The sequence below is a fragment of the Ictidomys tridecemlineatus genome, chromosome 5 (assembly GCF_052094955.1).
Source record: "Ictidomys tridecemlineatus isolate mIctTri1 chromosome 5, mIctTri1.hap1, whole genome shotgun sequence".
In the NCBI taxonomy this organism is placed as follows: domain Eukaryota; kingdom Metazoa; phylum Chordata; class Mammalia; order Rodentia; family Sciuridae; genus Ictidomys; species Ictidomys tridecemlineatus.
This window is the reverse complement of record NC_135481.1, coordinates 136,534,523-136,556,147: the sequence shown is the minus strand read 5'-3', so window position 1 is coordinate 136,556,147 and position 21,625 is coordinate 136,534,523. Positions and strand designations below refer to the sequence as shown.

General features: G+C 48.9%; 2 protein-coding genes and 1 non-coding gene across 9 annotated transcripts in view; 2 read left to right on the top strand and 1 right to left on the bottom strand.

Moving 5' to 3' along the window:
* Nucleotides 1-1,565, top strand: part of Fanci (FA complementation group I) — an 81,529-nt gene extending 79,964 nt beyond the window's left edge. Inside the window, exon 39 of the mRNA XM_078051181.1 lies at nt 738-1,565. Within this exon, the coding sequence (XP_077907307.1) occupies nt 738-797 (60 nt within the window). The 3' untranslated portion in view covers nt 798-1,565. The remainder of the gene's footprint in view (nt 1-737) is intronic.
* Nucleotides 664-18,001, bottom strand: Polg (DNA polymerase gamma, catalytic subunit). Of its 7 annotated transcripts, none has more exons than XM_013356317.4 (24): nt 17,831-18,001; nt 16,352-17,128; nt 13,414-13,609; nt 12,157-12,321; nt 11,900-12,046; nt 11,671-11,750; nt 10,703-10,885; nt 10,469-10,611; nt 10,180-10,309; nt 9,114-9,350; nt 8,026-8,146; nt 7,730-7,816; nt 7,340-7,447; nt 6,725-6,885; nt 5,999-6,052; nt 5,778-5,895; nt 5,196-5,331; nt 4,861-5,107; nt 3,445-3,567; nt 3,129-3,297; nt 2,789-2,997; nt 1,796-1,893; nt 1,567-1,662; nt 664-1,128 (listed from the first exon to the last, which is right to left on the bottom strand). In XM_013356317.4, exons 2-24 carry the CDS (start codon nt 16,966-16,968, stop codon nt 1,070-1,072), a joined length of 3,684 nt encoding a protein of 1,227 aa, XP_013211771.2. In that variant the 5' UTR covers nt 16,969-17,128; nt 17,831-18,001; the 3' UTR covers nt 664-1,069. The 7 variants fall into 7 exon arrangements, 4 of the variants coding, with proteins under 4 accessions (XP_013211771.2, XP_021578572.2, XP_013211772.2 ...); XM_021722897.3 differs by having other exon boundaries at nt 1,567-1,667; nt 1,796-1,885; XM_013356318.4 differs by having other exon boundaries at nt 1,567-1,667; nt 1,796-1,882.
* Nucleotides 18,002-18,212: 211 nt separating this feature from the next.
* On the top strand, nt 18,213-18,285 carry Trnar-ucg (transfer RNA arginine (anticodon UCG)). Its single transcript has one exon. It is a non-coding gene; the product is annotated as a tRNA-Arg (tRNA).
* The last annotated feature ends 3,340 nt before the right edge of the window (nt 18,286-21,625 follow it).

Sequence of the window (21,625 nt, the reverse complement as noted above, 5' to 3'; positions counted from 1 at the left end):
GGCCTGAAACTTGTGATTCTTCTGCTTTAGTTGCACCAGTCACTGGATTACCGGAGTGCACCACCACAACAACATCCAATTCACACTTTATAACCTTTTTGGTAGATATTTCTAGGAAGAGGATGGTGACAGTCTTTTTGTGGACCACAACCAGCTAGCATCCTGAGTTGGAAACCAGTTTGCTTCCTGTTACACACGCCTTCAGAGTAGGGCTACTGTTTAGATTGGGTGGTGCTTCCTTCTGTTCGCATGCCTGCTTGTTCCTCTCTTTAGTTTTACCAGTTAACAGTACCATACTCCCATCCCTTTAGCATCTTTGAAACAGGGCCCAGTGTATCCTTAGGAGTAACAAATGCATCTGGTTTTCTGGATTCTCAAAAATTTTGAACCTGTATTTCAGATTATCACACTTGAGGGCCATAATGTCCCTGGCCCCACCCACACTCCCTTTAACCTTCTTGCATTCAAGCAGGAAGGTCCTGTAGCATTTTTATTCTTGAGGCTAACATCTTGTCCCTTGATTCCCCAGTGTAACAGATATCCTAAGGGAATTAGTCTACTTTGGAATGCCTCCCTCCCTTTTTTCAGCATAGTTACCTCCCATGAGTAGAAAAAGATGGCGGTGGGGCAACATGACTGATAACAGGCTTTGATGCAAGAAGGTACAGGGTTTTTGTGTTTATTTCCACTGCCTTAGAGCAGGTGTCTCACGATAGAACATTCTCTCTCTCCTCTAGGGCACTGTATCAGAGCACAGGGGACAGAATGAAGAACCAGCCAAGAAAAGAAAAAAATGAAGTGCCTGAGTTAGTGTGAACTTTGGGGCGTCTGCTTTCTTTTTGCCCAACATAACAGTGTCCTACAGCCCACACCCATATTGGCATCAATTGCACCTTCAGTTAGAAGGAGTCTTCTTGATAGGTCCTGCTACTGAAAAATGGCTGGCTTTAGGCAAGCCCTTTTGCAAAAAGCACAGCTGAAAGCCTGAGTTTGGAGCCTGCACTGCCCCGATGAAGCTCCACAGGAGCAAATACAGTGCCTCCAGGCAGAGCTATGGTCCAGGCTGGCTTCATTTTTCCAAGGAGCCTTTGGTGAGTTCAATTATCTGGTAAATATCCAGCGCTTCACCTGAAAGACAGTGCAAACTGGTTAGGATGCCTTGAGACTTATAACTGAGAGCCCAGAAATCAGAAAAGGACCTAACTTAAGGTCAAATAGAAAATAAGCTTTCTGATTTGTTAGGTGGGAAAAAAAAAAAATGTGTGCTACAAACACCAAACAAAGGCACTTTTGACTTTATACAATAAATCCATTAAAACTTTATCGTTTGGTTGAAGAAAGGACAGGTATAAATGAACTGCTTTCTAGAAACAGACCTCTGATTTGAACATCACATTCACTTTGGATCTAGGGCACCTTATAAACTGAAATAGCCTGGAATATTGCATGAGTAGATTTCTTCACTGGGGCCTCAAGTTGCCTGTTTTCTGACCAAAGACCACTTTGTACTTTCTGGCCCACCCCACACTTTTGTATGTATATGAGGAATAAATGTGTTGTGCTCACCCTGGGGAATCCTGTATCTCCTTTCCATCCCAGTTGGGTTGGAAGGGGTTTTACAATCCATGGTCACTTCTTTCCTGAGGCACTGGTCAATATCGACTGCACTGAAAAAGGCGACTGACTGGGGCAAATCATTCAGACCCAGCTTGTAGGCAAACATGCACCTGAAAGAAACCCAATCTCCCCTCTCAGTCATGCCCCTGCTGTAAAACCAGGAGAAACCATCACATACCCCTTACAGTAGAGCTTTCCCTGCACCAATTCCCCAGTCCCAACCAGGGAGCTGGAGGGCAGCACTGCTCCAAACAGCCTACGCCTCCTGCTGAGAGACTGAGATGCAATTATGGACAACACACATTTTCCGGTTTGTTACACTTTATTGATATAAAATTATTTCCAATTATTGGGCCAGAGTTTGAGCAGTAAATGAAGACTTTGTTAAGTAAACCCCATAGGGGATAATTAAGAGGGCAATGGTGACAATGTTAGCATTGTGAACATTTGTTATTTACCCATTAATCAGGACAGATCATGGTTTTCAAACTGGTTCTAGGTGGCAGAGCAACATGGAATGGTAATACCATTTTACTATAAGAAAATACAATTCAACTAATAAAGTGTTTCCTTCACTCACATTCGAGTTTCCCCATTAGCAGGGTTTTCTGTTATTCTGACTACTAACGAACTTGTGGCACTTAAGAAAACATTTATGGGGCAGAAGTTTTGTTCTGTTCTGTACTGGGGATTGAACCCAGGGGTGCTACACTCCCTAGTCCTTTCTATTTTTGAGACAGGGTCTTGCTAAATTGCCCTAGATGGCCTCAGACTTTGATCCTCCCGTCCCAGCCTCTTGAGTTTCTGGCATTACAGGTGTGTACAACCACACCCAACTTACGGGTGAAAGGAAAACATTTCACTTTTCTAGGAATTGAGGAAAATGTATTATTCCTAGGGGAAAAGTTTGAGAACTACTCTTTGGAACAACTCCCCTGACCTAAACATGAGTTTGGTGACCTAGCCTTGGTATATGACACTTTGAAATCCAACAAATTGTTTTAAAAAGTTGAGGCCAATTTTTTTTTTTAGGACTTTAATATATTTTAAAAATTAGAGATAAAAGCTAAAAGACGTTCATTTCTGGGCTGATGAAATTTAAAACTGCTGCTTAGCTGGACCCAAGAAAGGAACACATGGCTGAGCCAGAGAGGCCATAGGCCCCACATACCTGGTTAGGAGGTTGGTGATCTGCAGGGCCAGGGCAGCACGGTAGCGATCCTCTTCCCGTACCAGGTAGCGAACCTCATCGTGGATACTGATGCAAAAGCGTCCATCAATGGCAAACTCTTCAAATAGCCACTTCATGGCCACAAGCATGAGGTGTAAGTAGTCCACAGCAGAGCTCTGCACCACCCAGTTTACACGGCTGGTCATAAACTAGGGAAGGATAGGTGGGCACAGGTGTTAGTTCTGGGGTGGAGAATCTAAGAGCTCAGGCAGGAGCTCCACTCTGGCCCCATTTGTCAAACTGGTGGTGCCCACTCCTGCTTCAAAGGTTGGCAAGTTACCTCCCCCTGGACAGCTGAGGGCTCCAGGGCTCGGCTGATGCGGCAACCCAGCACTGGGGTCTGTGGTGTGTCTGATGTGGCTATACTCTCCAACTTGTTGAACATTTCTGATTCTGTGCCCCCTATCCATGCTCGCTCAGCAACCACCTCCCATTTCTTCCAGCATGACCTGGGGGAAGCAGGAGCAGAAACGAATAGGCTTTGTCTTTCAACATTTCAGAGCTTAAAAAAAAAAAAGAAAAAAAGAAAAATCAAAGCACCCAGCTCTTGTGGAGCCACCTCACACCCATCCCTCCATCTTAAACAGAGTTCTCACTTCCTTGAAGCTGCTCTCTGGATCTTGCGCAGGTCCTGCAGAGAAATCCATCCATCCTCAGTCCTCTCCACAGGGAGGTTCAACTGTCTCACCAGCCACTCGCCCTCATCAGAAAGTCGATACCTGAAGATAGTGTACCACCATGATTCCTATAGGAGCACCTCGGTGCCATACCCACTTCACTCAGTTGCCAAAACAGCCCTGGGGTCATACCTCTCCCCCACAGGGCTTTATTTCAGAGAAGGAAACAAAAGCTCAAATGACTTCCTGGGGTCATGCAGCAAGGAAGAGGAGCCGCCCAGACAGGAATTTGGGCATTTGTAGCCCCAAAGCCTGGGCTACACCATGGTACCCAATAAAGGACAGTCTGTAATGCAAGAGCTATCACTATTTTTACTGTCCTAATACCTGAGATGGTGAACTGTCCAATGATCAGTGACACTGTGTGTGTTTGGGAGGCAGCAATGGCCATCACTCCAGATTTCAGGGGAGTGACAGGGTCTTGCTAAATTGCCCTGGCTAAGGAATTTAGCCAGGGGTAAAAACATATTACTCGAAGCTTCAAGAGTACAAGGCATTTGGAGAAGCAGAGAATAGGGAGGTCCTACTTACCCTCCTTAACCCCCAGACTTCAGTCCATCATGCACACCACTAGGCTTGTCCCCTGAATGTTGTCACTGTCTGATCCTATGGTTCAACTTCTCTGATGCCTTTAGAATCTCCACAATTAAGCCTAAACCTTTTCTCTTCTCTGCCCTTTGCATTTCCCCAGGCACACACTGCGGTGTGACCTTAGCCAGCTCATGCAACTATGAGGCACCCCCTACGACAATACTAGGCTCCCCTTCCCTGCACTGATGTTGACAGTCACTGCTACCCCATTTGCCACTTCATCAACTTTTGTTCTTTTATGAGGAAGCTAGTTTTCCACACTGAGTGAGCTAATTAAATGTGGACACGTATTCATTATACTGCACAAAGCTGTAAATGTTCCTGTACCTCTCCTCCTCAAGAAGCCTGTGAGGGCTCTAAGTGCAGTATAAGTATGTGGAACAGGTAAGAAGTAAACTGGAAGCCTGGTCAAGCTTCTCCTATGTCAGAATCAGTCGGCACTCTGCAGTTACCCACAGTGCTCTCCTGGCAACTCTTGTCTCATGCGCTCATTCCTCAGGCACTTGAGTTTAAGACTCTTATGCTGTTTATACTGTGTAACCAGAGCTGTGGAAGTGCTATCACTCAGTGACAACCTGAGTACAGCTTTACCTCTTTCAGAAAAAACAAGCAAACAGTTCCAAAGACAAGTCACCCTGTAGCTAGGTCACAAAGCTTTGGAGGGAGATAGTTCAGGTGACACAAAGATGGCAGCAATAAAGCAGGCCTGAGACTGGGCAGTAAGGTGGGTAGAAGGACCCTCACCGTCGGAGGCCCTTAGTGACAGCATACATCTGCTGGGCTTTCTCAGCTGCCTCCTGCCTCGTAAGCCGGTGGTTGAACTGCATCAGTAGGCGTTCAGCAAATGGTTGTCCAGCCCCATAGATGCGGCCATAGTTGAAGACTTTGGCATGCTCACGGCTGATGCCTACTGTGGTAGCTGTCTTACTGTGTAGGTCAGTGCCCCTGCTCTTCCTGCCCTGCAGTGTCATCCACCCAAAAGCAGTGCAGCCTAAAGGACAAAGCAGGAGTAAAAAAGGAAGCTCAGAAACAGTTGGCCTAGCTGAGGGTTTGGGCTGTCTTGCCCCTGCAAGACTCACCATGCATGCCAGCGAAGTGGGCATCTCCGAGAACAGCTGCAATCCACAGCTCCTGTGAATCCACGTCAGCACCCACAAGGACATAGCCAGGTGGAGCCTGCACCATGGCTTTCAACTCACTGCCTACTCGGTCAGACTGCAGAAAGAGTGAGGTCAGGCTCACCTAGATACCAGGTGATACTCCTATTCCTATTCCTGGAGCCAAAGTTAACTGGGAATATGCTGGGCCTTTCTAGAGGGAATGTCTTTAGATAATGACAGCAGTACTCAAAATTCCACATTTCTAGTGAGGGCTACTGCTCAGCAATGAGGCAGATAGAGAACCCCTATTCCATGTATGGCCTCTGACCTAATCTAAACAGTTGCGGCTATTGTGCCTGGTATTGTGGCCACGAGCAGGCAACCAGAACATGTTGCTAAGGGAACGGACAAGAGTCCCGAAGCCAGATGTGAATTATAGCCTGCCTGGCTCAGAACAGATTCCTTTTCATGCCCCCTGCTAAACCCCAAAGGCCCTTTGAGCTCCTCATTTCTAAAGACCTGAGTGGAAGAACAGAGGCCAAAGATGCAGAGGACACATACCCGGGCATTGCTAGCAGTGAGCCATGTAGGCTCCACAGCCCTGCGGGTGATGGTGCCAGCAGTCACTACCTGGGGCAGGATGGCCCCATAGCAGCCTTCCTCATCATAGTCAGGGTGCCTAGGATGGGAAAGAGTGGCAATGAATATCAGCAGCTTGCTTTGGCCCTAGGCTATGTCCCACTGAGTTCTCTTTCCACAATCATGTAGCAGGCCATATGTACCTGGTCACAGCACGGGGCAGAGCTGACCTAGGAAGCCACACCACCATCTGGGAGCTGTGAAGACAGACAGGATAAGGCATAGCCCTAGGAAGCCAAATCCACCATCCCACCATGGCCCATACCCACTTAGCTTCTGGGCTGCTGAAAACTCTTCTTTTGCCTTGTCTCAACCCTTTTCCTACTAACTTGACTCAGAGTAGCCCCTGACTCTACACAAGGTCCTACGAAACATCAACCAAGGGGATGAGCCATCTGAGAACTGGCAAGTATCCAAGGCAGCTTCTTATTCGTCTCCCAAGGTATTTATGAGGCACCCCTGCCATCACGCCTCACCCAACACCTAGGATAGACCCATCACGTTCTACTCATAAGTGTGCTTGTAGCCACAACCACTTTGGAAGGGGCCTTCAAGATGAATTTATGTGCCAGTCCGAACAGCTAACCCTCCAGGATCCTCAGCCACATCCCACTGCACCAGCAATTAAACCAAGTGGTTCAGTTAGAACAGGGAAGGGCCATCATACAATACGTCCTACAATATGATTCTCTTTACATAAACAGGGAAACAAGCTGGAGAGGATAAAAGACCTGCTCAAGGAACATGGTACTAGGACATGTAGCCAGGCCTCTGTGGCAGCCCAGGATAAGTCAGGGACCCCAGGACAGGAATAGGGGGGAAAGGAGTCCTAGGACTGCAGATGGGCCTCTCTGCCCATGGCATCCCACCTGATACGTTTATGGGCATTTCTCCAAAAAGAAATCATTTTGTTGATTTCCAGGGCACGGGGACCACTGGCACCTCCTGGGCCAGCCTGCAGGGTGCCATCCTCCATCTTGGGCAGGAAGTCCTTTGCAAAGGGGCTGCCCACATTACAGCTATTGCCATCCTAGAGAGAGGAAAAGAAGCAAGGGCTGGAGGCAGAGGGTAGACCTCAGAGAGCGAGCCCCTGGGCTCTTCCCAACAGAACCTCAAGCTCTCCATGGTAATTCTGACTGCATCTGTCTGTTCAACTGTTTCCTGCTGCCAACACACACACAAAGCCAGGTACTAACATACAGAAACAAGCAAACCTGGCTCCTCTCAACAATAGCAATCAATAAAACTTTTCAGATGTGGTGTGAGACACGTCATTTTTAATTCTATCAAAACCCATCACCATCTAATTTTTAGAAGAAAAATGAAAGCTTAGAGAGATAGCAACATTTGCCCCAAAGTGCACACTATCCCATGAATACTAACATTCTCTCAAAAAGGACAGTTTACTGGTCTAAGTCACTCTGGAGGCCTACTGCAGAGCAAGCACAGGACACCATGGGACAAGCATAAAGCAGGCCACACACCTTATGAGGCAGCTTGAAAAACCAGCATCCAGGGATATCCACATCATTGTAAGGTCCATTGCCATGATGATAACTGGGCTGGCTGGCCTTGGGGCCACAAGCAGTAGTCTGTGGGGGCCACACACCTAGATCAGGCCCTGTTCCAGAACCTGCATTCAGCAAGGGCCTGAAACTGTGAGCAGGTAAGCTGGGAAATGACAGGAAGGCCATGAGGTCTCAGGCTTCCTCCTTGGCTTCCCAACATGTATGGGGCCACAGGGGCACCAGGTAGTCTCTCCAAACCCCCCCCAAAACCTAGGGAACTCTGGTGAGGAAGAGCTATGTGGACAAGAAGAAGCCCTTGCCACCCAGTACCCACCCAGAAAACCCCTAAGTAGGAGCCTCGCTCACCAGAGCTTGGGGTTGACCCAGTTCTGCAGCACACAGGTTCTCCATCTTGGCCTCAGCCTCCATGTCCAGGCAGCTTAGTTCTTCTACCTGGATGGCCCAAAGACCAAGGCAGAGAGGCAGGGGGCTATATGGGCCTGGATCCACAAGCCCTACCCTGCAGGGCACTCAGACACCCCAGGCCAGTATGCAGTGAACAACCAGTGCCAGCCCCCACCCAAAAGGCAGACCTTTCCCCGCAATGACTAGAGACACCTCGTCCCACCCCTGAGGCTTAGGTGCAGAGCCTTCCCCCTCACCGTCTGCCACATGGTACTGTTATCAGAAAGCAGGAACTCCTCAGCCAGGCCTGCCTCCTGGGGCTCCACCTGCTGCTTCCCCTGTTCAAGACAGTGCTTCCTGTATAGGGACTCGATGGCTCTGGGCAGAGAACAGCAGCAGCCTAATTAATGGATGCTACTTTGGCCAGGTGACTCATTGGGGGCCTCCCACAATTCCCTATATTCAATCCTGAGACAGAAGTGGACAGCACTTCCTGGTTTTTAGACTGGGAATGACTTGAAATGACAAACACAGCACACTGGTGTCAGGCTGAGGTTTCAGGCCTGGTCTGATTCAAATCCAAGCTCCTCTTATACCAGAGTTGCCTGAAGAGCTGAGAGCAGAGAAGTCAAGACTCAAAGCCCCACTTTGGGCTGGTCCTATTACTCATTCATGGATGGGCTCAAAGGAACAAGGCTCATCTTAGCCACTCTGATACAAAAGCAAAACGAAGAGTGACTCAGGCTGTCCTGGCTAATTAAGTAATTCTGGGCCTCTTTAAGTGCCATGGCTTCCCAATACCCGCTTGTCAAAAGCTCAGGGTTTGTGATCACAAAAAGGTTAACTAACTTACTGGATTATAAAATGGGAATACAAGGCTGGGTATAGCTCAGTGGTAAAGCACTTGTCCAGCATGTTGAAGCACAAAGCTCTAGGTTTATGCCCAAACATCACACAAAAATATAAATTATACGGGGACACCATCCTATCTCATGGGGCTACTCGGGGCACAAATGAGGTAAGCACCGAAAAGGTTCATTAGCAATGCATGGCACATAAGCAGTACTCAAATTATACAGGAAAGAAAGAAAAAACAAGCCCCTTTACCCTGTACTTTCCAAGAGCCCTCCCTTTTCATGTTCCTGTGAGTGCAGCTACACTGCTGGGACCAAGAACAGGACCTTTATCCTCCAACTTGGACACTTCAATACCCCTACCAGGGGGGCAGGGAAGTCATGGAAAAAGAATTAGATCCCAGACTCCTGGACCCCAGCTCTTCCCACTAACCTGAGTAGACGTCATTTCTCCAACCCTTTCCTCCCTGGAGCCCAGGCGTGAGCCTCACCTATAGGGGCAGGCCACCCCAGGTGACTCTAGGGTGGTGCCCATTGGCACTTTAGCCAGGTTGTCCCGCCGCCCAGGCACCAGGTAGCCCCAACCATGTCGCTCTGAGTAGTGCAGAGGGAAGCCGTCCCAGGTCAGTGCCATGAGTTTAGGTGTGATGCGCATCTGCAGGCTGACAAGGCTGGGGCCTGGGGTCCATTCAGGGTCATCTAGTCGTGGACAGAGCTTCCGGTACCACCTATTCCTCACCAGAAAGGAAAGCAGTGTCAGAAGATGTGGGGAGGGAAGGAAGTCCCCCCACCCCACTTCCCCACTCACCTTTCAAGGTCCTAGGACTTTCTAGTAACCCAGACCTACAAGTCACTATCTCTACCTTTCAGATGCTTTGATTAGCCCTATGGAATCTCCTTGAATAATTCACATATCTCCAAAGGAAAGACCCTATGTCAATCTCACTGAACTAATCAGGACTCAAGATCAACAAGCACCCATCCAGAGCTAGGCTCCCTCCCGAGCCTCTTGCATCCTCGAAGCAGAAGGTGCAGATCTGCCTTCCCCACTTGTCAGACCCACCCCTTGCTGCCTTCAAGACACACCAGATCCTTCTGAGCTCCATCTCTTGCACTGGCTATTTACCAGGGAGAGGCTAGCAAGATGTCCAGAGGACTCATTCTTAGGTTATGAAAGTACAAAGTTGGTACCCTAATATTCACCTGGCTGCCTTTTTTTTCATCTCTTCCACTCTGAAAGGTCACCTCAAGGAAGCCTTCCTTGATTTCCCCAGACAGTCAGAACTGCCACACCACTGCTCACTGTCTCACTACAGATCTCCATATCACTTGTGCTGGTTTGGCCTGCCACCTGCTCCTGCTGCAGGCAGCACACAGTAGGTGCTCAGCACACTGAACTGTGAGAATCTAGGAAGCTGGTGGCATCAGAGTAAACACATGCAAAGTTATCAATGGCAGCAAAAGTGTATGCCACTTTCGTACTGGAGCCCAGACGAGAGATGTTCTAAGGATGGCATAAAGGCAACCTCTGGATATATTAGAGGGAACAGGGCTCACCCAGGGTGTCCAGGAAGGTGCTGGAGCCGCTTGGGCAATAGCACCTCTGTGGTGCCCTTCAGCTGTTGCAAGCAGGCATGGGCCATGACATCTCGTTGAACCTCCTCCTCCTCGCTGGGGGGGCCGGGGTCTGTGCAGAGTTGGGGAGGACAGTCAAGACCAGGGGGACTCAGGAAGACCTACCCACTTCTGTCATCTCCAGAAAGCTGGGGTAATACTTCCAAGGGTTCCCTGAGTCCTAACAACATCCTGGGGACCACCCTCCCCATCTCCCAACCATGCTCCCCACCTTCCCGATCAATGAGATCCCCAGCCTCCTCGACAGGCAACTTGCTGGCTGTGGCTGACTCCTTCTTCACCTTCTTTGACTTCTTCTGCTTGAACTCTTGCAGGTCCCACTCCAAATCCCAGAGCCAGGGGTCTTCTTTGTACCTACAGAGCCAGTCCACCAGAGAGGGTTAAGGCTGAGCCAAAGGCCTGGCCTCATGCCTGCCTGTCCCCTGCCCACCAGAGGCCTGACTACCTATCTCCTGAGAGCAGCTGGCAGGCATCATTGGCCAGGTCCATCAGTGACTTCTTCATCTCCCGCTGGAGCTCTTCATAGGTGTTCTGTGCCTCTGCGAGGTATCGCTCCCAGTTCTGGTTGACAGGCAGGTAGGAGACACCCATCTCCAACATGCCAGCTAGAGTCACAGGGTGGGGACACCTTGGAGAAAATACCAGGGCTGCTGTAAATGACCACAAGAGGAAAGACTTTGGCCCAATGCCTAAACTAGTTTGGCAAGTTTGACGCAACCAACCCCATGGTACAGTTCTAAAGTCAAATGGGAACTTAAATCCCTGCTCCGCTATACCTAGCCCTGCGTCAGTCATTTCTATCTGCACCTCAGTTCTTTCACCTGTAACATAGGAATGATATCCCATTCTCAGAGGTAAAGTGGGAATGACACATCACAAAAGAAAGACTGGCTGCCACTTGAGTGATTTTAGTCTTAACTCTCCCTATACCACCAATGATCACATATGTACCTCACAAATGGGGAGTGAAGTATTTCAGTGTCTTCAGGGCACTGAGGCTCAGAGAAACCAAGTAACTTGCTTAAGGTTAATGAGGAAGATATCACAGTCAAACTTTGAATGAAATCTGCTGACACTTATAACTGAACACTTTCTAAGATTCACTGATTAATAAACAAGCAGAACAGATGTGAAGCCCATGGCTTCTCTGAGGGCAGAGCAGGTGCTTGATAAATAGGAACCATACACATGAGATATGAGTATAACCCCTTGGGCCTCTGTAAAAACAGAGTCCAGGGCCCACATGGATACCACCAGATTAAGATAGCCTTTCCAGATTCAAAGAGGGGTTCCACTCTTTGAATCTGGAAAGGCTAAGTACCCAGCCTGAGAAAGAACCAGTGCCACTTGATGACAGTGGGCCTGGATCCTGGGACCCACCAACCCCAGGGATTCCACCCAGGTTCCCCTCACCTTTCCAAGAAGAGCGGCAGCTGCTGCTGAAAAACCTCATAGGTAGCCCACACGTCCCGGGCACAGTACTGCATCAGGTCCTAGAACAAGGTGACAGGAAGGTGCAGGGTGGGCAGCCATCCATTAACACTGCCAGGTCTCAGGGTCAGGCCTGGCAGCTGCACCTCCCCAAGTACAACTGTAGGTCTGCCACAGCCCAACTCCCTGGACCCTCTCACTAATACCTTACCTGGAAGTTCACACGGATGTCCTGCATGCTACCCTTGACAAACAATTCTCGAGGTTCCTTCTCTAAGGGAGGTCCCCCCACATAGAGGTGATGCACGTCTGCCAGATTGTTGATGCTGCTGATGTCCATCCAGTCCCAGGATGAGATCTGGAGGACCAGAGAAAGTGACATGCAGGTCAGCCTGGCCTCAAGCCAGACAGGTGGGCTGGTTGGTGAGGGGGTCCAAAGCAGCTTGCCCACCAGAAATGTATTCTCACCACGTGGCCATTGGCTTTGCTCTGGGACTTCTGGCCTCGCTGTGTAGGGTGCCGGGCCTTGTGCTTGCCCTGTTTGGCTGCCACCCACAGACTGCGCTGGAAGCTGCTCAGCCCTGAGATGGCCATGTGCATGCTCATGGTGTCCAGGAAGCGCATGCGAGAGCCCTGGGGGATGGGGGTGGGGGTAGGCTACAGTGCAGGGGTCTGCCAGCCACTGTTTCAGTGGTGTTAACCCCAGCCCCATCTGAGCTCTTCAGTCTCCCTTTGTAGAAGTCTCCAACATGTGAGGCACAAAATCTTTATGCTTGCCTTTGACCTGAGGGGCCTGCCTCCCAAATCCTAGGCATCCTTGAAGCATCAGGCCTGGCTTGATCCCAACATGCAAGTATTTCCTGGCTTCCAGCAACCACTCTGAGCAACTTGGATACAGAATGGTCAAAACAAGACCTTTGGAGCTACCAGTCTGACCCCAGTCCCAGCCCCTCACAAGCTCTGTGGCCCTGAGCACAGATGCTCAACAAGGCTGTCTGAGCCTCAGCACCCTTAGCTCTATGATAATAGTACTCTCCCCTGCCCTGCCTTTCTTTCTCCTAGGCCTACTGTGAAGGCATAGTGAAAAAACAATTTTCATAAAATTAAGAAATGTCATCACCACATGCCAGACACAGTTCTGAATGTTTGACATGTATGTGTGTTCAAATTCTCCTAAAAAAATCCCATGAAGGAGCTTCTTCTGTTGGTGCACTTTCATCTTCTTTCTTTGTGTGTGCGTACATGCATGAACACGCAAATGCATGTACATACTGAGGAATGAATGCAGGGGTGCTCTACCACTAAGCCACACTCCTAGCCCTTTTGATTTTGAGACAGGGTCTCACTAAGTTGCTAGGCTGAACTAGAACTTGTGATCCTCCTGCCTCAGCCTCCCAAATCACTGGGATTACAGATGTGCACCATCACATCTATTAGTGCTCTTTATACAAAAAAGGAAAACTAAGGCTTAGAGATATTCACTGCTCATTAGTGGCTGAAGCAGAATAAGAATAGGCTGTGGCTCAGAGCTTCCAAAGGCCCCTACTAAGCTATAAAACACCACACAGAGATAAGGGCCATTATTACTCTGTGACACTCAGGTTCTGAACCAGACTTGTTCTGGGGATGGAGAGAGTGATCAGGAAAGCAATCTTTTCCTTAGCCACTGAGAACAGGGCTCTTAGCCTATCCAGTATCAGAACCTGGAGTTCACAGGAACCTTACCTGAATCAGGTACTGCTCCCTGATATGGGCTCTATCAAAGGAAACATTGTGTCCCACCACTAACTGCTCCTGCCAATTCCGCTGGGTGGAGCTGCTGGCACTGGCAGGGACCTCCAGGGGAATGAGGTCAGCCGGCGACAGCTGGTTGGTCCAAGAGTAACGCTCTTCCACCAGCCGCCGGCTGCACCAGGAATACCTGAGGGAGGTGAGAGGTATACAGGTGAGAGGTACACGGAGACATTAAACTTCTACTCTATATCACCCACTGCATATCCACCACCACATGCCAGGTCCTGCTCTAGTGGCTGGGGATATAAGTGAGACCAAGGGGTGCTCCTCACCCTCAGGTCAAGTGGGGCAGGGTGCGTGTGTACACTGTGGAGAGGAAATACAAAGCTTCTTCAAACTCTCACAGATGAAAATGGAGCTAAGTGCTACAATACGGGGTGCCACATGCAGGTGCTGGGCCTAGGCCATTGAGGCCCTTGCAAGACCCAGTATTCAGAATCTGCATGCGGCTCTGAGGTATTTTACAAATGTGACAAACCTCCTTTAAACACAAAACTGTGTTCAAAGTGCTAGCAAAAGATATAGGTGAATACAATAGAACCCAAAGTGAAGATTTTTTGTTTTAATTGACAGTGGCAAAAAAAAGACAAATGCTGCACACATGTACAGGATGAGTCATCTGACAGCTGCAAAGATTCTGAAGGACAAAGAGCAAATCATGCACCCTACAGAAGCAACCACCCTCAGTGAGAGACCAGGGAAAGTGCCAGAATGAGAAAATGTATGTACATGTGCTAGGGTGGGGGTGGAAGAGACGGGATGAGTGCTGCCTGTGGGGGCCTGACACTGACTCAGGAGAAGACTGCAGTCTGCTCAAGATTCAAAAGGCTAAGTGTAGGCAAAGGCCACTGAAAAAGGCCTGTTGGAAGCCACGGATGCTCCAAAGGGTTGAGTCCCACTTGGCATCAGAGTGATGAAGCCACATGTGTGGACATCAACCGCAAAACATTACAAAGGAGTGCCCTGCAACCTTTTTGGAAAGGAAGAAGGGTGATTTGCCTCAATAGTTTCAAACTACATAAAACTAGTTTATTTCAAAAAGAGGTTTCTAATTTTAAATACAACAAAATTTAACTCAGCCTCCAAATTATGGGAATATTCCAAGGGACTCAAACTACAACCCTCTCCCTTTTAAATTCAGCATGTCAAAGCCCTTAAAAACAACACTGAAGAAAGGCTAAATACCAAATATTTGAGGCTATGATGATAAAAGCTTTAGTTACAATAAAAAGTCATATTGTTGTCAACACACAGGTCTGCAGCTATGCATGGAACCATCTTATTTATGATTTAACAACTTATTTATGATTAAAAAAAAAAAGAAAGCTGAAATGAAATACTTAGATAAATTTAAGATGAGTTGGAATCCATGTCATTAATACTACAGTCTTCATGTAACTCTCAAATAAATGCCAGGGACCTGAGTGATGTCTCTTTAGCCTGATGACCAAAGCCCTTACCAAGAGCCTTTAGGAACCTGCCCTGAGAAGGCTCAGAGCTGTCCAAGGCTTTCCTCTATCCCCTGGAAACCATGGGCTGGTGAGGTACCTAATGTCACAGCCATGTGGCAGGGAGTGCCAGTTTAAAAGTGGACTGCTATAGGGACACCATCTGGCACCTCCCCACACCCATCACAGACTACTAGAAAGAAGGTCCCAGTCTATGCTCAGGCCTCAGCAATGACTTCTGCTGTTGGGCAAACTAAGCAATGCCCCCAGCACCACTGGCAAGAATGGAATGAGTATGAGGGCAGAATGGGAAGGACAGAAAGAGAAAGGAGAGGTAAAAGAGAAAGAGGAGATAAAAAGAAAAAAGGACTTTAACTGGCCAAAAATGACCAACAGATCAAAAAATAAATCCTTCTTGTCACTGGTTTCCTAATTTTTTTTCAGCCACCAAAGCCTACTTCATCTTTTCTAATGATGGCTGGTATTCCCCTTCACTTTGACCATCAAGTTACATAATAAGCACTGTGATTCTTATTAAAACTAGAACTAAATCAATGTGAAATCATCTAGTTTTGCTCTTTTCAGCCATTAATGCCTACCTTATCTATTTAGCCATGCTTTCACCATTTTCAACTGCATATATAACATTTCGCAGCTTTCTTTACAAAGATGTAGCTTCCAATAGGAATAAAGAAACTGCCAACTTTTTTTGCTGGCCATGCCTGAAAGCATTAAGGTTGTAAATAGTATTTTAATCCTGGAATGAAGAATAAAAAAGGGGAGAAACAGTACTGCCATCATTGTTTGAAAAAGAAACTTGGGTAGCACTTAGAAAGTTATTTAAAAAGAAAAGAGAGAGATTGGATATACCTGTTTGGGATCAAAATGCCTGCTTGGGAGGCTGGGGGGAAGGAAGCAATGTTTCTTAGCTGGGATGGCCAAGGGCATGCCACCTAGAGGGGGTACTTGGAAATGCTGGGATTTGTTTGAAGTTTATGGGAGAGGCTGGTGATGCTGAATGTCTTATACTGCCTGGGACAATCCCACAAAAGGGAAATTTCTCCTGCCCAAAATTAACCAACACCATGCCCAAACAGAAACACCTTTCAATGTCTTTCAGACTCACTTATGAAGCTAGTAGGGGAAGGGTACAGGCAACCAATCACGATGATTTCGAGTGATTTCCCGTAAGTCTCAGAACACTCCATGTAATTCTCTGAATGGCTCTATTATCACTGACATTTGTTTGCCCAGGTGTTTCCCACTTTTACCTTCCCACCAGAAAGTGAGCCCCATGAAACAAGGGTTAAAGCACACCAGCAGTCCTAGCACATAGCTGGAGCTCAATAACAGTGTCCACTGAACCATTAAGCTGGGCCCCCTATGTGTGCTAAAGTGCCCTGGCCCTGGCCCCTACTTACCAGGCCGAGGGGGATATGGCCACCGCCAATGTGGGGCAAGTTCCCTCTGCCAAGCAGACCTCCACGTCGAACACCAGGGCCCGCTCCTCGGGGATGGCCACGGGTACGGCCTCCCCCTCGGGGCCGTACCGGGTCCAGCCCTCCTCCCAGGCCCAGCTCGGGGGCTGGGGGGGCAGCTGGGCCTGCAACAGGGAGTTGGCCGCCTCCAGGTAAGGCAAGCTCTGCTTCTGGGCCAGGAGGCGGAAGTGCTGGTCCAGGCTGCCTCCGTAGAGCGGCGGCAGGCGCAGCTCCACGTCTGGCATGGGCGCGGCCGGCTGCCCCCAGAGCCCGTGCTTCTGCAGATGCTCGACGCTGCGGCGCACCGCGGCCTCGTCGGGCATCTCCCCTCCGTGCCCGAAGATTTGCTCGTGCAGCCCTCTCGAGAGCATCTGGATGTGCAATGGGTTGTGCCGCAGCTGCCCGCCCTCCGAGGATGGCACTTGCGGCTGCTGAGGCCGCAGATGCCCGTCGCTGGGGACGGGGTCGAGGACGGAGCTGGAGACCCAGCGGCCCGCTGCTGGAACCAGCCCTGGCCCGACGGTGGCGCCGGCTACCTTCTTCCAGAGCAGGCGGCTCATGGTTGGTGCAGGGAGCCCCCCGCTGGGAATCAGGACACCTGGCTTTGGCCTCCAGTTTGGCTGCTTTTACTGGGTGAAAAACTTGGAGAGAGACACGTCCTGTCTCTGTTTTCCTGTCAGTGAAATGGGTCTGACCATGCCTGCCTTCCTCCCACAAATCCTAAAGGAGATAGATGATATAAAGTGTTATTTGTTACATATACATTATGTGTTGTATTATTAATCGTCGTTCCTAGGATATTTACTGCGTCCAAGGCACTATGCCAGATATTTTAGGTATGTTTTCTGTTAAGTCTCAAACAACCTTGGGAAATGGCAATACCCCTCTTGAGGAAACTGAGGTCCTTAGAGCTTCATCAGCAAGCTTGGGGAAGCTGCGGCACAGGTTAAGAGTGCAGATTCTGGAGCTGCACCACGCAGGCTCGAACCCCGGTTCCGGCTATCGCGAGCTGTGTGACCTTGGGCAAGCGCTTTAGGTCCCAATTTCCTACTCTGTAGAATGGGGTTAGGTCTACCTGCCACAGAAGACTGCTGTTGGGGTGATAGAGGGCGCACACATCGCGCAGCCCTGCCCTCTGCAAGCAGTCGGCAGATGGTAGCTGCCATTGTCGCGAGCGCCGCGGCCCGGGCCCCCGCACTGGGAATCCGGCGCCTGGGTTCGAACCCGCTGGGAGGCCGCGGTCCCCCCGCCCCACCCACGACCCGGCCGATGGCGCCCTGCAGGGGGTGAAGGGGCAGCCCCGGAGGCGCGCGGTGCGCCCTGGGACTAGCCGCCGCCCTGCCCCGGCAAGCTCCCTTCCTGGAGAAGGGGGCTGCACAGCCCCTCGGCGACCGGCCTGCCCCCGCCAAACCCGCCGGAAACCTCTGCCAGGTGCTTCCCGGTCGGCCTGCCTCGACCCTAGGCTGACGACACGGGGTCCCCTCCGCGCGGCCTGCGCAGCGCCAGGTAGTGTGTGGCCTCCGACGACCAGTCCGCCTCGCTGGCAGCCGCAACTTCCCGTCTGCGCCCCGCTAGGTCCCGGGGCGGCCTGAGAAGCAGGCGGGAGACTCCCAGCGCGACCAATAGGAAGGCCGCCAATGGAGCGGTCCGCCCGCGGGGGGAGAAGGGCACTTCCGGGCGGGTCCTCCCTGCGGAACGCTGGGAACCGAGGTTCAACCCCCCTCCAGGAAACAGGTGGGTTGGTCTCAGCTAACCAGTGGGCTTATGACACTGTAAGTTGTGCAGAGCATTCTGTGTTGCTAACGGCCGCGTGGCCTAATGGATAAGGCGTCTGACTTCGGATCAGAAGATTGCAGGTTCGAGTCCTGCCGCGGTCGGGAAGAGATGGTTTTCAGTTTTTAGTTCATACTCTGCTCCAGTTGAGACAGCAAGTGTTCTCGCTCATTTCCCTTCTCTCGCTGAAATCTGGGAATCTTCCTCCATTCAATCATTTCCAGCGCCCCACTGAGAAGCTCCAGGCTTGTTAGATTCTCAAACATACCATAGCCAGCACACCTACCCAGGTGGAAGATTGTGGAGAAGACGCACAACCATCCCTACTTTATAATCAATTGATAGATGGCAGGGGCTAAGGGGCTCTAATCAGCCCAAACAATCCCACGCCACCTCTCCTTGTCCTGGGCTGTTTTGATGAGGAAAAACGCTAGGTTTCCTGGATTCTGCTCTCAGGTCCTGAACTACACACACACACACACACACACACACACACACACACACACACACGCACAGTCAAACCATGTCCCCTTCAGGTGGTGTCAAGTTTTGGTATCCGTCGTCTTTTGCAGCACTTTGTGGTTGGTAAACTGAAAAGTACCCCTCACAATAAGGCCTATGAGAAATAAGGAGAGCCTCCGGGCTGGAGTCTGGAGATCTAGCTGCATAGATGAAACGAAGGCTCACAGCAGATTAGTCCACTACCAACCTGTGCATGTGACTGGACCTGAAAAGTCGACCTTTTCTGGGAGTGGGTACTGAGGCCCTGCGTGCTGATGCCAGACCAGGCTGCTCCTGCCACCAGGAGGGGCAATGGGAAGCCCTGGCCTACTGGAATTGAGCCTGGATTCCTCTATACACTGCTCTTTTCTTTAAAGTATGAAATAGATTTCATACACTTTTTTAGATGTACTTAATGTACTCACAGTGTTTTGTTTTGTTTTGTTTGGGGGGGAATAGGATCAACTGGAAATGCAGGGTTTGTAAGGTGAGAGGGGTTTTCTGTTTGTTTTCCCATAACCTTGTACATTGAAAAGTTTTTACAAAATGCCTAAGGCAGGATTCTCAACATAAATAATTTTTACTTTTCTATTCTCTTATCGAAACTTAGCATCCCTTTCAGTTATGAGCTGAGGCAAGCAGCCACAGTGGTTTTAGATATACCTGTGACTTTCTCTCTAGTAGCAATCCCAGATATTTTCATAACACATCAAATTGCTGCAGATTTTTCAAAATATTGTTTACATTCATCTTACAATACTTCATGATAGCAGTATTACCAGGCCACCACTCTAGACCCTGTGATTTAATGAGTTAATACAAAAGCACAGGTGTTATGTCACCTATTTGTTCCTTCCTAACATTTCATTGTTTGGTTTCCTACATAATCCTGTGTGTTTTATGTATTTAAGAACATTTGGCCTAACTGCCCCTTCAGAGGAGATACTGTTATTGGTCTGTGTGGTGTCCACTGGGAGAACAATCCTGCCTCTAGAGTCTGTCTTAGGAGATGGCCATCAAAATGCCCTCCTCTCTGGAGTCTGATGCCCTCACTCTGGAATTGGAATCTTCAGCAAGGACAAAAATGGTTGGCACTCATTCCTGCTGAGGAAGGGTGCTGGAGGAATAGGCCCTTCCTGCCAAGTTCCAGGTCTTTCTGCTCAAAGTTCCTCCACTTTCCATCCTTTTCTGGGAGCTCCCCTTAACCTAGAAAAGTCTGTCCTTACTGGTAATCCCTGAGGAAAAAAAGACACATCTCCCTACAGTCCCCCAGACCTCTTCCCCACGTAATAAGAGACAAACTTCATTAAGACCCTGTCCCCATCAAAACACTCCCTCAAAGCATGTTCCTCATTTGTAACTAAATTATGATCGTTTTAAATCTCCCCCTTCTACTGCTGTCAATTCCCACAGGGACTGGCCTTGTATCTCATTCTGTGACCTGTTCAAGAACTTGGTAATAATAACTGCTGCCTACTACTAGTATGCCAGGTCCTGTTCCAAGGGCTCACTTTGGGCTCTATAGAAATACTGGCTTTATTCCCTTTTATTGATGAGGCAATCAAAGTACAGAGAGGTCAAGAAGTTTGCCCAGAGCCCCATAGCTGATAAGTGGTAGAACTGGGACTCGAACACAGAGAGATCAGTTCTAGGGTCAAGTATATCAATAAGTGTACAGCACGGCACATACACTCTGAACTCCTGGTGGGCAGCACGTCCTGGTGCTAAGGATGCAGGCTGGGGAAGGCTCTGCCTCAATGCTACTGACTAGAGAACCCCTCCCTTGGCAGCAGCTCCTCCAGGATCCCTCTCTTGTACTTACTTCCTTGTTACAATATTCCTCCGTGTTTGTCAAGCCCCAGCTTCAGTAGCCTCTGCCACAGAAAGAAAATATCATTGCTTCATATTTATCAAGAGTTCCATTTCCAAATGAACCAGACTGAACCCTTTCAAATTCCACCTCATTTAATCCCCTCTCTAATCCCATGAGGTAGATACTGCTATTAATTCTTTCACAGAGAAGAAAAGAAAGGTTCTAGTAAGAAGTAGAAGGTTGACTCATCCAAAGAGCACACAATGAGTCCTCAGCCTAATTTGAACCGAGCACTGTATGATTCCAAAGCTACCAGTGTTTCTGCAAGCCCCCTAGGCAGAGAAGGAAGTTTGGGAAAACAAAAATCCCACTCTGATTGGCGACTGACCCACATAGGAATGTTTTGCATAACATCCTAGGAGCTAATAATTGCCCTCCAGTAGCTGTCAGAAAGCAATCTGGGAACTTATTCACATTTTCCTCCTTTCCCCTGGACCAACGGGACCCCCAAGGGAGTTGAGCAGGAGGACCTGTATGAGGAGATGGCAGAGGGTGTTAAGGGTTGATTTTTGTTTGTTTATTTTTGGTTTTTGGACCCAGGGATTGAACCCAGGGGTGCTTAACCACTGAGCCACATCCCCAGAATTTTTTAAATAATTAATTAATTTTAAAAAATATTTTATTTTTTAGTTGTAGTTGGACATAGTACCTTTTTTTTTTTTTAATTTTTATGTGGTGTTCCTTAGTATCCTGGTCTGTAAAATGGGGCACATTTTACAGTAGCAACCTCACAGAGTTGCCACCAGGGTTCACAGAGGTCTGCATATAAAGCATTGAGAACAGCATCTGAGTAGTCAGGTCCTGCCTTGCTGGGCCTCAGTATAGTCCTGAGCCTCAGAATAGTCATATGGGGTAAAATCAGTATGTGGCTTCATGACCAGTGTGTGATATTCAGGATGAGAGGTATAGACTATTTTTAAAAGATGATCTAGTTGGTTGGATAAAGTTTAAGGGCAGGTAAAAAGAGAATTTATGATGGAAATTCAAATAATTTTTTGGTGATTGGGAAGCTTCCTGATGAGAAGAAATGGGACCCTTTCCATTTTTGTGTCTCTAGCTATACAACCTGA